Below are 13,444 nucleotides of genomic sequence, written 5' to 3'. Positions count from 1 at the left end.
CTCTTCATAATATACATTAGTTTTTCTTGTAAATTATTTTGAATTCCTTTTCTTATAATTTTCTGATTTTCTTGTAGTGGCTATTTTGTGAAAAATTAAATCTGTCAATGTTTATTTTTATTTTTTTTAATTAACCTCTTTTGATTTATATTACTCTAATGTTATTCATAACCTCTCTGAAGCAAAAGCCTAATGCAGGGATGATGCCAATGATAAGGTAAATGAAGATTTATTTTTTATCACTATCAACATAGTATAAATCATTTTAAAATGGATCTTTTCAATAATTAAGGGAACTAAGATATATTCACGTGGTTGTATACTTAATGATTGAGATAATTATCTTACTTAGTGGTAGTATTTTTTAACACTAATAATTTATTTACTCTAGTAAAACTTTTTACCTTCAATTGAGAAGACAATTGAATTTATATTAAAAACCTCTCTTCAAGTGACTTTTTTATATGATTCAACAAAATTGAATTTATATCAAAAGAGATATTTTGAAGAGATATATTTAATATAAATTGTGTTTAACTAATAAAAAAGTTGTGAAAATGTGTCTCTTCGATATACATCTTTAATATAAATTCAAAATTTTAAAATTGTAGAAGATGTTTCTTTATTTTAAATTCAATTTTTTTATAATGTATATTATTGATATAAAAATTATGAAAAATGTTTTTTTAAGAGATTCTTATATTTAAAATTCATTTTTTTAATATTTATTATTGATAATGAAAATTATGGATAACGAAGGGACAACTAGTAACGTGGCAAAAAGTTCCATATATTTGTAAATACTAGACTACAACCGATTTGATTTTTTAGTTTATTTCATCTCCTTAAAACAAAGGAATACGCATGTTGTTTACTTATTTCACTTATTCGGCTTTGGTTTTTAATTTATTTGGTATATTCAAGTCCAAAATTTAATTTATTTCACTATTCTACAATCAAAACAAATGATACACGTCAGCCCCTCAAAAATAAATCAAAGGGCTCTCCCTCCTAAAACTCGAAAACCACCTCTTCGAGGCAGTTGTGGACTCTTGTGGCCGGAGCACACGCTTCAAGGTGTTATGTACACGTGGCGGATTTTAACAGGTGCAAGTCACACTATCGCCATTAAGCGGCTGTGACGATTTGAAGAAAAACTGCAAAACCAGGATAAGCAATCGCGAATTCATGACGTTCTCACATACGCACATCGAACTGGTATCCGTGTAGTAGAGCCGATAAAAGTTTCAACGGGGAAGGCCATGGATTCTCAAGCTCTGCCATCAAAACAAGATGATGCTAAGCTTCACATAGTCTTGTTTCCATGGCTGGCTTTTGGCCACATGATACCATACTTGGAGCTGGCCAAGCTCGTTGCTCAGAGGGGTCATCATGTCTCCTTCGTTTCCACCCCTAGGAACATCGATCGCCTCCCAAAGCTGCCTCCTAATTTAACACCTTTCATCTCTTTCGTAAAGATCCCCTTACCCCATGTGCCAAACCTGCCGGAGAATGCTGAAGCCACAACGGATCTTCCGGAGAACAAGGTCCCGTTCCTGAAGCAAGCCTACAATCTGCTAGAAGAAGGCATAACTGGCTTCCTGGATGCTGCGGCTCCCGATTGGGTTCTTCATGATTTTACTGCTTATTGGTTGGTGCCTATCGCCACCAAACTGGGTATAGCATGCGGATTTCTGAGTATATTCACAGCGTCTGCTCTGTGTTTTTTCAATCCTAGCGGTCAAGATCATCGTACGGAGCCAGAGGATTTCACCGTTGCCCCCAAGTGGGTGCCCTTTCCTTCAAGAGTAGCGTTTCGGTACTTCGAGGTCGTGAAGATCTTCAACAATGCTATAGCGGGTGATGCTTCCGGTACCTCGGATATGCACCGGTTCGAGGCCTGTCTCAGAGGCTGTGATCTGTTGGCCGTGAGAAGTTGCACGGAGTTGGAACCCGAGTGGTTGCGCCTTCTGGAGCAGCTTTACCAGAAACCAGTCGTTCCGGTGGGTCAGCTCCCTCCCATCTTGCCTCACGGTGGGGACGATGACGAGGATGAGACGTGGCTGGAAATCAAAGGTTGGCTGGACAAACAAGCAGGAGGATCGGTGGTGTATGTGGCATTCGGGAGCGAGGCCAAACCCAATCAGACTGAACTCACTGAAATCGCACTTGGATTGGAGCAGTCCGAGTTACCCTTCTTCTGGGCGTTAAAATTGAAGCGCGGGCCTTGTGATACTGAGGTGATCCAGCTGCCAGAAGGATTCAAGGAGCGAACCAAGGGTCGCGGGGTGGTGTGCACGAGTTGGGCGCCTCAGCTCAAGATACTGAGTCACCCCTCCATTGGTGGGTTCTTGAGTCACTCAGGGTGGACCTCTGTGGTGGAGGCACTACAGTTGGAGAGACCTCTAATTCTGTTGACCTTTTTAGCGGACCAAGGCTTGAACGCTAGCTTTTTGCGGGAGAAGAAGATGGGGTGCTTGATCCCCAGAAATGAGGAAGATGGGTCGTTTACAAGGGAGGCAGTGGCCCAGTCACTGAGGCTGGTGGTGGTGGAGGAAGGAGGCAAGATTTACAGGGACAAAGCCAAGGAGATGAGAGGAGTGTTTGGAGACAGGGACAGACAGAACCAGTACGTGGATACTTTGGTGAGTTGCCTGAAAGAGCATAGGCATATCCATAAAGCAAAAGCATGCGCCGACTGAACCGAATGTAATGGAGGGTTTGATGGGATGGTATTGGTTCAACACTTGCCACCATTTTAGGTTTTTGAGATTAAGGTGGTGTTTGTTTTTTTACTTAATTCTTAATAGAACCTTAATACTTAATAGTATTAAATATTAGGTTGTTTGTTTTTATAGTATTTTATTTCTATTAAATATTAAAAAGTAAAAAAAACTATTGTGTTATTTTTTTTATTTAGAAAAAGCCACATATTTTGGCTTTTTCTATTTAGTAAAAAGTTTATAATAAGTCATGAAAAAGTAAAAAAACAAACAACCTAAATTCTAAAACTAAATGGTTTTCAGCAAAAAGTCAAAAAAACAAACACCACCTAAGTCTTTTGACCAGTGTAATGAGATGATATGTTACCTCAAAATAAATCTGATTCCTTCCTACATTGGCTTGTTTCAATTGGCCTTTGGAAGTGCGTTTTTTGGTATAGCATTGACTATAGTTTATAATTTTACGTTTGAGAGTTAATATTTTCATTTCTGTCAAAAAGGTGTATCAAAACGAATGATTCTGCATTAGCAAAAGTTCATTATTTAATTTGTCTATGATCATATTAAACATTATCTTAAGTTTTTAGTTATATTAAATGTCTTTTTCTCAATTGAAATAATTATGATGACACGAAGAACAGACAGGCAGCCCGCGGCCCACGGGGGCCTCTGCAAGAATATGATGACTCCAAAGCAGACCCCTAAAAATGAGTGACGAGTAAAAAACAAAAGAAGAGGGGGGACGAGAGAGGGAAAAAAAATTGCTAGTTGCTCCTGATTTCTGATGACCCTATAAATTAGAAGAATTGAAAACATTACCAAATGACCCGAAAATATATATATTATTATTATTATTATTATTACCACGGAAGTCAATCCAAATGGTGGCTTGTAATTTTCATGGACATTGAAGTTCTAACCTAAGTGGAATTCAAATTTCTCATATTGTGTGTAGGGACCTTCACACGGCAGGACAATAATTAAAGTAATATTTAACTATCTATAAACTTCAATAATAAACTATAACCGTTTATAAAAAAATAAAATATATTAAATATCACCCCAAGTTTAGTTTGGTATTTGTTTTTTGATTGAATAGAAAAAAATTAAATATTTGACTTTTTCTATTTCATTAAAAACAATTTGTTAATGTCAACTAAAATGACTAATTTGAGTTTATTGATAACAAGTTTACTTTAATTATGTTGGTTGATATCAATAGATTACTTTTATCCGAATAGAAAAAGTCAAATATTTTGGTTGCTTCTATTCAACTAGAGGTATCCAATGGGTCAGACCACCCATTTTGGCCTGTGGCCTGACACGCCAAAAGATCGGGTTGGGCCGACATGGGCCAAAGGAGTGGACCATGCTGGGCTTAAGGAAATAGTCTTGTCATGCCATTATGTCAACCCATTTGACCCTTTAAATATCACTTTTTACTATTTAATTTTGACTTAAAAAATTAAATTAAATTTTTTAATGAAATGAGTGGCCCGTCGGCACAGTATGACACAACAGGATTTTTAAGTGGGTCGTTTCAGACTGGCACATTGGCCCATAATGATCGGCCTAGTAAACATCGGGTCGTTTCGGCCTGACACGACCCATTGGACACCTCTATATTCAACCAAAAAACAAACATCATCTTAATTTGATTAATTGATAATAAAAATGAATAAATTACACAAATGATTTATCTTATCAATTTAAGAAAATGTTAAAGTATCAAATCACTATCTATAGGTCATTTCATGACAAAACTTAGGTCATTATATGGTACAAATAATGAAACTAAAATATGAAAGAATGGAAACAAAATATAAATATAAAGTAATGAGATGGAATTGATTGTAAATCAATGGGCCAATACAAAGCAATGAAATCTAATTACACATGATGCATTATGATTGGTCTATAAGTTTATTGGTAAACCAAAGTTTGGTTAATCTTAATTTTGACAATTGTTACACGATGTTTAGATTTAGTGATTTTATTTTAAGTATAAGTAAGAAGACTTCTGGAAAGCCAACTATAAAGATATATCAAACGAAAATGACATTAAGAAAAAAAAAAGTCCAAAATAAAAGGTAAGTAAATATCATATTTTCTAGGATATCTTTATAAAATTGTGGTGTACTAGATTCTCATTGCATTGCATCTTTTTTTTTAAAAAAAAAATACCTTATTTCATTCATATCATAAGTTGTTTTTTTTTTTTTTTTATCAATTTAATACTTTCACAATTGAGATGAAAACCAGTTTGAGAAAAAAAAAAATCTAAGCTTGAATTGGTCAATAATATAATTACAAAGATTTTTCAAAATGTTTAGGAGTTCATATAATTGAAGTATCCCTTTGTTTTGAGTTAAAGAGAAATAACATTCTAAATAAAATAAGGAAACTAATCAATTATCAGGTTGATTGATCGAGAATGGCTTAAGGATTATTTGTGCTTCCATTAGCAATGATCACTAGTTAACTATTGAGGTCAACCGGTTGAGCAAATGTGACCCAATAGTCACTTATTTGCTTGCTACTAATGACTATGTTATTTGTGCTTTCATTAGCAATGATCACTAGTTAACTATCAAGGTCAACCAGTCAAGCAAACATGACCCAATAGTCTTTTACTTTACTTGCTACTAATGACCATGTTATATGTGCTTTCATTAGCAATGACTATGTTATTTGTGCTTTCATTAGCAATGACTACTAGTTGACTATCAAGGCCAACCAGTCGAACAAATATGACCCAATAGTCACTTTACTTGCTTGCTACTAATTACTATGTTATTTGTGCTTTTATTAACAATGACCACTAGCTAACTATTGAGGTCAATCGGTCGAGCAAATATGACCCCAAAGTCACTTACTTTACTTGCTTGTTACTAATGACTATTATTTGTGTTTTCATTAGCAATGACCACTAATTAATTATCAAGGTCAACCGGTTGAGCAAACATGACTCAATAGTCACTTACTTTACTTACTTGCAACTAATGACTATGTTATTTATTCTTTCATTAGCAATGACCACTAGTTAACTATCAAGGTCAACTAGTCGAGCAAATATGACCCAATAGTCACTTTACTTGCTTGTTACTAATTATTATGTTATTTGTGCTTTCATTAATAATGACAAGTTAACTATCAAAGTCAACCGGTCGAGCAAATATGACCCAATAGTCACTTGCTTGCTACTAATGACTGCAATTGATCAATCACGTCTAAGTCACATGTTAGACATAAACTAAAAGTGTGTTTGGTAGTGATTTTTTAAAGTATTTTAAACAATTTGAGACTTGGAAATTTTTATCTTATGAGTATTAGAAAAATTAGAAACACTTCATAGAATCACTATAAAATGTTACTTATATCAAACAACTAATTTACTTGTACAACTCCTTTAGCAAACTCTTAAAACTTCATTAATTGCAAAGTTACTTGTTTTAAATTATTCTTTAATCATTAATTGACCCTTAAAATTATTTTAATTGCACTATGAACTAAAAACTTGCATTTCATATTAAAGAATATCAGAAAACATACATACTTAAAAGTGATTTTAGGTAATGAATTGAGCATTTATGACAAAGGTCCTTTGGCTCAGAAACCTCGATTAACCTGGGCAACTTTGTCGTTGAGATCCCAAATCTTCAGGAAGAGCTTGTGGCTAAACACGGAAAGAAGGACTAACACTGGAAAAATGTACGTCTTTTTTACAGTTGTGGAAAGGAGATGAAGATCATTGATTTTTTAATCCACCAGGATCTCTAAAGTTGGACGTCTTCTATCGTTGCTGGCCCCTGTTAAAATTGTGTGACTAGAACTTGCTTCTTTTACAGCATTGGATTCTGGTTGAACTGGTGGTACTATCGGCTCCAGTACATTTAAATTGTTGGGGTTCACAAATTTTTATTTTATTTTTTAAAATTTTAAATACGGGTTTTGTCCATGGTGTCGGGGACTGTATACACATAGGGGTGCTAAGTATAGACGAAAAAACTAAAAGAGTCTTAGGGTGTAAAGGCCATGGATTCTCAGGCTCTGCGATCAAAACAAGATGATGCTAAGCTTCACATAGTCTTGTTTCCATGGCTGGCTTTTGGCCACATGATACCATACTTGGAGTTGGCCAAGCTCGTTGCTCAGAGGGGTCATCATGTCTCCTTCGTTTCCACCCCTAGGAACATCGATCGCCTCCCAAAGCTGCCTCCTAATTTAACACCTTTCATCTCTTTCGTAAAGATCCCCTTACCCCATGTGCCAAACCTGCCGGAGAATGCTGAAGCCACAACGGATCTTCCGGAGAACAAGGTCCCGTTCCTGAAGCAAGCCTACAATCTGCTAGAAGAAGGCATAACTGGCTTCCTGGATGCTGCGGCTCCCGATTGGGTTCTTCATGATTTTACTGCTTATTGGTTGGTGCCTATCGCCACCAAACTGGGTATAGCATGCGGATTTCTGAGTATATTCACAGCGTCTGCTCTGTGTTTTTTCAATCCTAGCGGTCAAGATCATCGTACGGAGCCGGAGGATTTCACCGTTGCCCCCAAATGGGTGCCCTTTCCTTCAAGAGTAGCGTTTCGGTACTTCGAGGTCGTGAAGATCTTCAACAATGCTATAGCGGGTGATGCTTCCGGTACCTCGGATATGCACCGGTTCGAGGCCTGTCTCAGAGGCTGTGATCTGTTGGCCGTGAGAAGTTGCACGGAGTTGGAACCCGAGTGGTTGCGCCTTCTGGAGCAGCTTTACCAGAAACCAGTCGTTCCGGTGGGTCAGCTCCCTCCCATCTTGCCTCACGGTGGGGACGATGACGAGGATGAGACGTGGCTGGAAATCAAAGGTTGGCTGGACAAACAAGCAGGAGGATCGGTGGTGTATGTGGCATTCGGGAGCGAGGCCAAACCCAATCAGACTGAACTCACCGAAATCGCACTTGGATTGGAGCAGTCCGAGTTACCCTTCTTCTGGGCGCTAAAATTGAAGCGCGGGCCTTGTGATATTGAGGTGATCCAGCTGTCAGAAGGATTCGAGGAGCGAACCAAGGGTCGCGGGGTGGTGTGCACGAGTTGGGCGCCTCAGCTCAAGATACTGAGTCACCCTTCCATCGGTGGGTTCTTGAGTCACTCAGGGTGGACCTCTGTGGTGGAGGCACTACAGTTGGAGAGACCTCTAATTCTGTTGACCTTTTTAGCGGATCAAGGCTTGAACGCTAGCTTTTTACGGGAGAAGAGGATGGGGTACTTGATCCCCAGAAATGAGGAAGATGGGTCGTTTACAAGGGAGGCAGTGGCCCGGTCCCTGAGGCTGGTGGTGGTGGAGGAAGGAGACAAGTTTTACAGGGACAAAGCCAAGGAGATGAGAGCAGTGTTTGGAGACAGGGACAGACAGAACCAGTACGTGGATACTTTGGTGAGTTGCCTGAAAGAGCATAGGCGGCATATCCATAAAGCAGCACGCGCCAACTGAAGCTAATGGAATGGAGGATGTGAAGGGATCAATTTGTCAAACGCTTGGCACCATTTAAGCTTTTCGAGTTTAGACTTCAGAGCATTTTGACTAGTGACTAGTATGAGGTGATATGTTGCAACAAAATAAACCTGGTTTCTTCCTCAAGTGGTTTGTTTCAGTTGATCTTTCTGGCTATGAACTTATGGAACCTTTAACCTTTACAAATAGTTTTGTTGTGGGGGAAAAAATGCTTCTGGTTCACAATTTTCATACACGCCGTGAAAAAATTAAATCGAATTAATATATATCCTGCTGTCAAAAATAGTATCTATTCAAATAAAGTTAATAATTTGATATTATTTTGATTTACAAATAAATACAAATTTAATTATTTTAAATTTTATAATTAGTTTAGTATAGTTCTTGAGTCACAATCTTATGGCTTTGAATAGCTGCAGATATTCATTAAAGTTCAAATAAATTAATAAACAAATAATCACATAGTGACACTATATACTTAGAAAATTACTTATTATTTTTATGGTTAGCACGAGTAAATACAAAAACCATGAAAACCACGAGTCTATTAACAATAGCAATAATCTACTAAATATGAAAGACGACTACAAAAATTTATTTTATTCAAAGGCTTCTACAACATAAGACTAATATCTAATTATTTATCTTTATTTTTCATTCTTGAAAGGATTTTTAAGGTTTTTTTTTTTTTAAATCAAATCTTGATTTTAAGGGTTTCAAAATTAAGAAAAATATATTGATATTTTGAAGGATTTTCAAGGTTTTTTCTTTTTGTATGGGTGAAAAATAAATTTGAAGTGTTTATTGGATTGCCTTAAAACTCAATAACTCTAATTATTTACCTTTCATCTTTTATTTTTAAAAAAAAATTTAAGATTTCTTTATCAAATCTTGATTTTAAGAGTGTTGAGATTAGGGAAGGGGGTTTTGAGGAATTTCAAAGCCTTTTCTTTCTATGTATGACAAATATATGTATACTTTCAAATTTACTCCAATGTTTTTATCACCTCATACTAGGACAACAAATTTCTTAGAAAATAAGGTATTTTTCATTTTTCTTAATCTAAGAGACCAGAAGTGCGGGTACTTGTATGCTCTCCAATGTGACCCTTGAGTTCCTTAGGACATTTGAGTGTATTATAGCATGTGACTCATATTGAGGGAAAAACATATATAAAAAAAAAGGGGGCAAATGCCTGTGGAGTGAAGCAAAATGATATATAGTTAAAGTCTTCTTTTTGTTTTTGTAGATGTAAATAATATGTCGAATCACATTAAATCTATGTATTTTCTTTTCATTTTTCTCTAATTTTTCATTGGAAATTGTTGCACGAAAATCAACTAATGGTCCATATCAAACATTTAGCATCCAACTCAATTTTCCCTTTTATGTGTGGGTTTATACACTCCATCCCCATCATATCTCACTCATTATGCTCAATCACAACTAATATGCATTTTACTACACCCTATCTTATCCTGAATTTAAACTCAAAAATCCACTTACCCGGATTTCACTTCTAGAATCTTCAACTAATATTTCTTGTATAAATACGAGTGGTAGGAAAGTAATTTTGAATCAGTTATATTTACAGCAAAATTACCAACTTCATCAATGTTATATTTGCCTTTGAAATAAGACGTGCAATTGCAGTAGTTGGAATCAGTTGGTTATTAAGATATTTCCCTGGGAAAAATGGTCTTCTTGGACTTGTACATTAATCTCTTTCCAACCCATGTAATATTATCTTAAACCAAATTCAAGGGCAGGGCAGGGCCTTTTCTTTGAAAAAAAGTTAATGAGGAAGAGTGAACTGGGGTCGAGTCGAGATGCGAAGGCTCAACCACTGTGACCACGTAGTCATGCATACTTGGCTGTGGACTTGCCGCTTTGAACTGAACCGATAAAACAAAATGAATAATGGATAATGGATTTGGTCGATGAGTTGTTCGCGACTTTTTCGACGAAACTATTTTAATACAATTTTCTAGATTTGATGTTTCTGTCAAGAGGATGACTGAATGGCCAAACAGCAAGGCGGCTGATAAAATTTTGGGAGTGACATAATTCCATGAAGTTTACTCTGGTGCAGTTGATTTTGGCACTATCATAGTGTCATGTGGGGTCTGATTTTGTTACAATATATATGAAAATTTAAAGTTAAACCCTAGTCATTATCATTGTCGCTCTTGCTCTTCTTTCTTGCTTCCCATAAAATTTTTGAAATTAATAGCTTATATATAATTTATCTTCAACTTAATTAGAAGTTGTATGCTTCAATTGAATTGTAGAAAGCATGGAGCAAAATATATATATATATATATATATTTAAATATTCTCTAATTGCTCCATATAACACTAATGCAAATTTGAGGAGGAGATTAGGTTAGTGAAACTGCAATAAAAGTCTCCTAAAGTTTCTGTACTAACAGTGACTTTTAAAGATGATATTAATGGGGGCAAATAATGACCAACTCCTTTTCTAGGATTGAGATCAATTTTTCTTCAGCATGGCCGACAGAATCCCCACTTTTTTCTAATTCAAAGATGGAGGATAATTATAAGTCTTTGATTGGACAGTGACTTCTGCAGTCACCGTAATAGCAACTGCGCCAGCAATTTCTCACTTAATATGTATATACGGCAAGCAGATGAGCAAAGAACCCAAGCATCTTCTGCCATGGACGATCGAGAAAAACTTCATATAGTCATGTTCCCATGGCTAGCTTTCGGTCACATACTCCCATATTTAGAGCTGTCCAAGCTCATAGCCCAAGAGGGTCACCGCATCTCCTTCATATCTACTCCTAGAAACATCGAACGCCTCCCAAAACTACCTCCAAATTTACAACCTCTTATCGATTTAGTCAAATTTCCACTGCCCAACGACGACAACCTCCCTGAAAACGCTGAGGCTACTACTGATCTTCCCTACGGAAATATTCCGTACCTTAAGAAGGCATTCGACGGCCTCCAGGAACCCGTGACCCGCTTTCTCGAAACGTCACATCCCGACTGGGTTATTCACGACTTCGCCCCTCACTGGTTGCCGCCTATCGCTGCTAAGCATGGGGTTTCACGTGCCTTCTTCTGTATATTCAGTGCAACGGCCTTATGTTTCGGTGGATCAACGTCCATCATGATGGAAGGTGGTGATCCACGTACGGAGCTCCATCAGTTCGCCGCTCCTCCTCCCTGGGTCACTTTCCCAACCAAAGTCGCGTTGCCTCTTTTTCTGTTGAGGAGAAGCTTAGACCATGATCAAGCCAACGTTTCTGGTGTTTCCGACAGCTTCCGAATGGGGTCGGCCATTTTGGGTTGTGACGTGTTGGCTATACGGAGCTGTACAGAACTGGAACCTGAATGGTTGGACCTCCTCGGTAAGCTTCACCAGAAACCGCTATTTCCAATAGGGCTACAGCCCCCCTCAGCGCCGGTTAACGGAGACGATGACTCTTGGCCGCCGATCAAGGAGTGGCTAGACAAACAAGAGAAAGAGTGTGTGGTTTACGTAGCACTGGGAACGGAGGTGACACCAACTGAAGATGAACTCACCGAGTTGGCTTTTGGGTTAGAGCTAAGTGGGTTGCCCTTCTTTTGGGCACTGAGGAAGCGGCATGACGCGGTTGATTTACCTGATGGATTCGAGGAACGAACCAAAGGTCGCGGAATGGTTTGGAGGTCCTGGGCACCTCAACTCAGGATATTGGATCACGAGTCGGTTGGGGGTTTTGTGACTCACTGTGGTTGGAGCTCAGTTATAGAGGGACTGCATTTTGGACAAGGCCTTATCATGCTGCCCCTGTGGGGGGACCAGGGGCTGAATGCTAGGACTTTCGAAGAGATGAAAGTGGGGGTAGAGATACCAAGAGATCAAGAAGAAGAACGGCTTTCCAGGAAGTCAGTGGCGGAGACATTGAGCTTGGTGATGGTGGAAGAGACGGGAAAAATTTATAGAAACAAAGCAAAGGAGATGAGCAAGTTACTAGGAGACCAGCATCGACATCACCATTATGTAAGCGATTTTGTAGAATATCTACAAAAACACAGGCCTTGTGTCCAAGGACGATTGATTTGAACATGTATTTTGGTTTTTAAGAATGAGAAACATCTCTTCCTTCTCAAATCACAAAAATTTCAACAAAGTCGAAGTCTTAAGTTATATTCAAACCATTATTTCACATCCAGATCGTTAAACCCCGTGTGTGATGAAATCTATACCATTAAATAGGAGCCCGAACAAATAGAATACACCACTAGATCAGATAGGAGTCCAATTAAATATGATATTATAAAAAGATAAAAATAAATATAATTACAAACAAATAAGACCTTATAATGTTACATGGCATCATTTGATTGATAATGTTCATATGATATTGAAAAAGAACTATTCTTGATATTTTAATCAAACCCAGAATTCATTGTTGTAACATCCCCACTCACCAATTATTGGAAGAGTTCAACCTCACTTATTGGCCCAACTATGCCCGTGTCCCAGCATGCAAATACAAAAACTATTAATTTCCATCTTTAATTGCATCATGGGGCTTTTTCCTTGGCCCTGATCGGTGTCCCTACTCAAGCAGGATCATCTCCATAGATATTGCTATTATCACGATTCACTTTACTTTAGGGCCAAAGATACCTTACAAAAGTAGGTTTTTCCGCTCCGATAGGTACTATTAATAGGTCCCTCTAGATTCCTCATATTTGCAGCACAAGAAGCACCCATTGCCTTCTGCTTTATTTCACGTGCAACTCCAAATCTCTAAACTTTGTTCGACTTGATCTCTAGAGTTTAAGTTACTGTTCCCATTCAAACATTGACTTATTGGTTTGCTACAATTGTTCGGATGCTGAGAAAATAATGAGAGAAAGAAGGAAAAATTTTGAATCATAAATTTTTCATTAAGGCTTGAGAATACAGAAAATGCACTTTACTTGCAACTCATGATTCATGGCTTAATTGATCTGATTTTATTTTTGTAATTTTTTTTGGATTTTTTTTCATGCAATTTATATATTTTAAATTCAAAAAAATATTTGTGAAAAATTGTTATATATACTTGAAAATAATTTATAATTATTTAATTGATTGCTAAAAAACTAGGACAGGAAAAATGGAAAGGGGAAATGGAAAACCTAAAAAGACCCCCTAAATGTTCGAGAAAGCAATTTGGCCAATCAAATTCCATGATTAGCTATTTTCAACAAAAAACAT

The 13,444-nt window shown here is 37.2% G+C and overlaps 3 protein-coding genes across 3 annotated transcripts; all 3 read left to right on the top strand.

Moving 5' to 3' along the window:
• Nucleotides 1–1,139: 1,139 nt before the first annotated feature.
• Nucleotides 1,140–2,771, top strand: LOC100258401 (UDP-glycosyltransferase 91A1). Its single transcript, XM_002270224.4, has one exon. The coding sequence runs from the start codon at nucleotides 1,263–1,265 to the stop codon at nucleotides 2,700–2,702; it is 1,440 nt and encodes a 479-aa protein (XP_002270260.2). The 5' UTR covers nucleotides 1,140–1,262; the 3' UTR covers nucleotides 2,703–2,771.
• A 3,926-nt stretch (nucleotides 2,772–6,697) lies between these two features.
• On the top strand, nucleotides 6,698–8,363 carry LOC100253266 (UDP-glycosyltransferase 91A1). The gene has a single exon (XM_002270258.5). It carries the CDS (start codon nucleotides 6,759–6,761, stop codon nucleotides 8,196–8,198), a length of 1,440 nt encoding a protein of 479 aa, XP_002270294.2. The 5' UTR covers nucleotides 6,698–6,758; the 3' UTR covers nucleotides 8,199–8,363.
• Nucleotides 8,364–10,658: 2,295 nt separating this feature from the next.
• Nucleotides 10,659–12,346, top strand: LOC100248139 (putative UDP-rhamnose:rhamnosyltransferase 1). The gene has a single exon (XM_002270295.4). It carries the CDS (start codon nucleotides 10,853–10,855, stop codon nucleotides 12,296–12,298), a length of 1,446 nt encoding a protein of 481 aa, XP_002270331.3. The 5' UTR covers nucleotides 10,659–10,852; the 3' UTR covers nucleotides 12,299–12,346.
• Nucleotides 12,347–13,444: the final 1,098 nt, after the last annotated feature.

The sequence above is a fragment of the Vitis vinifera genome, chromosome 7 (genome assembly GCF_030704535.1).
Source record: "Vitis vinifera cultivar Pinot Noir 40024 chromosome 7, ASM3070453v1".
NCBI lineage: Eukaryota > Viridiplantae > Streptophyta > Magnoliopsida > Vitales > Vitaceae > Vitis > Vitis vinifera.
This window is presented reverse-complemented; position numbering and strand designations above follow the sequence as displayed.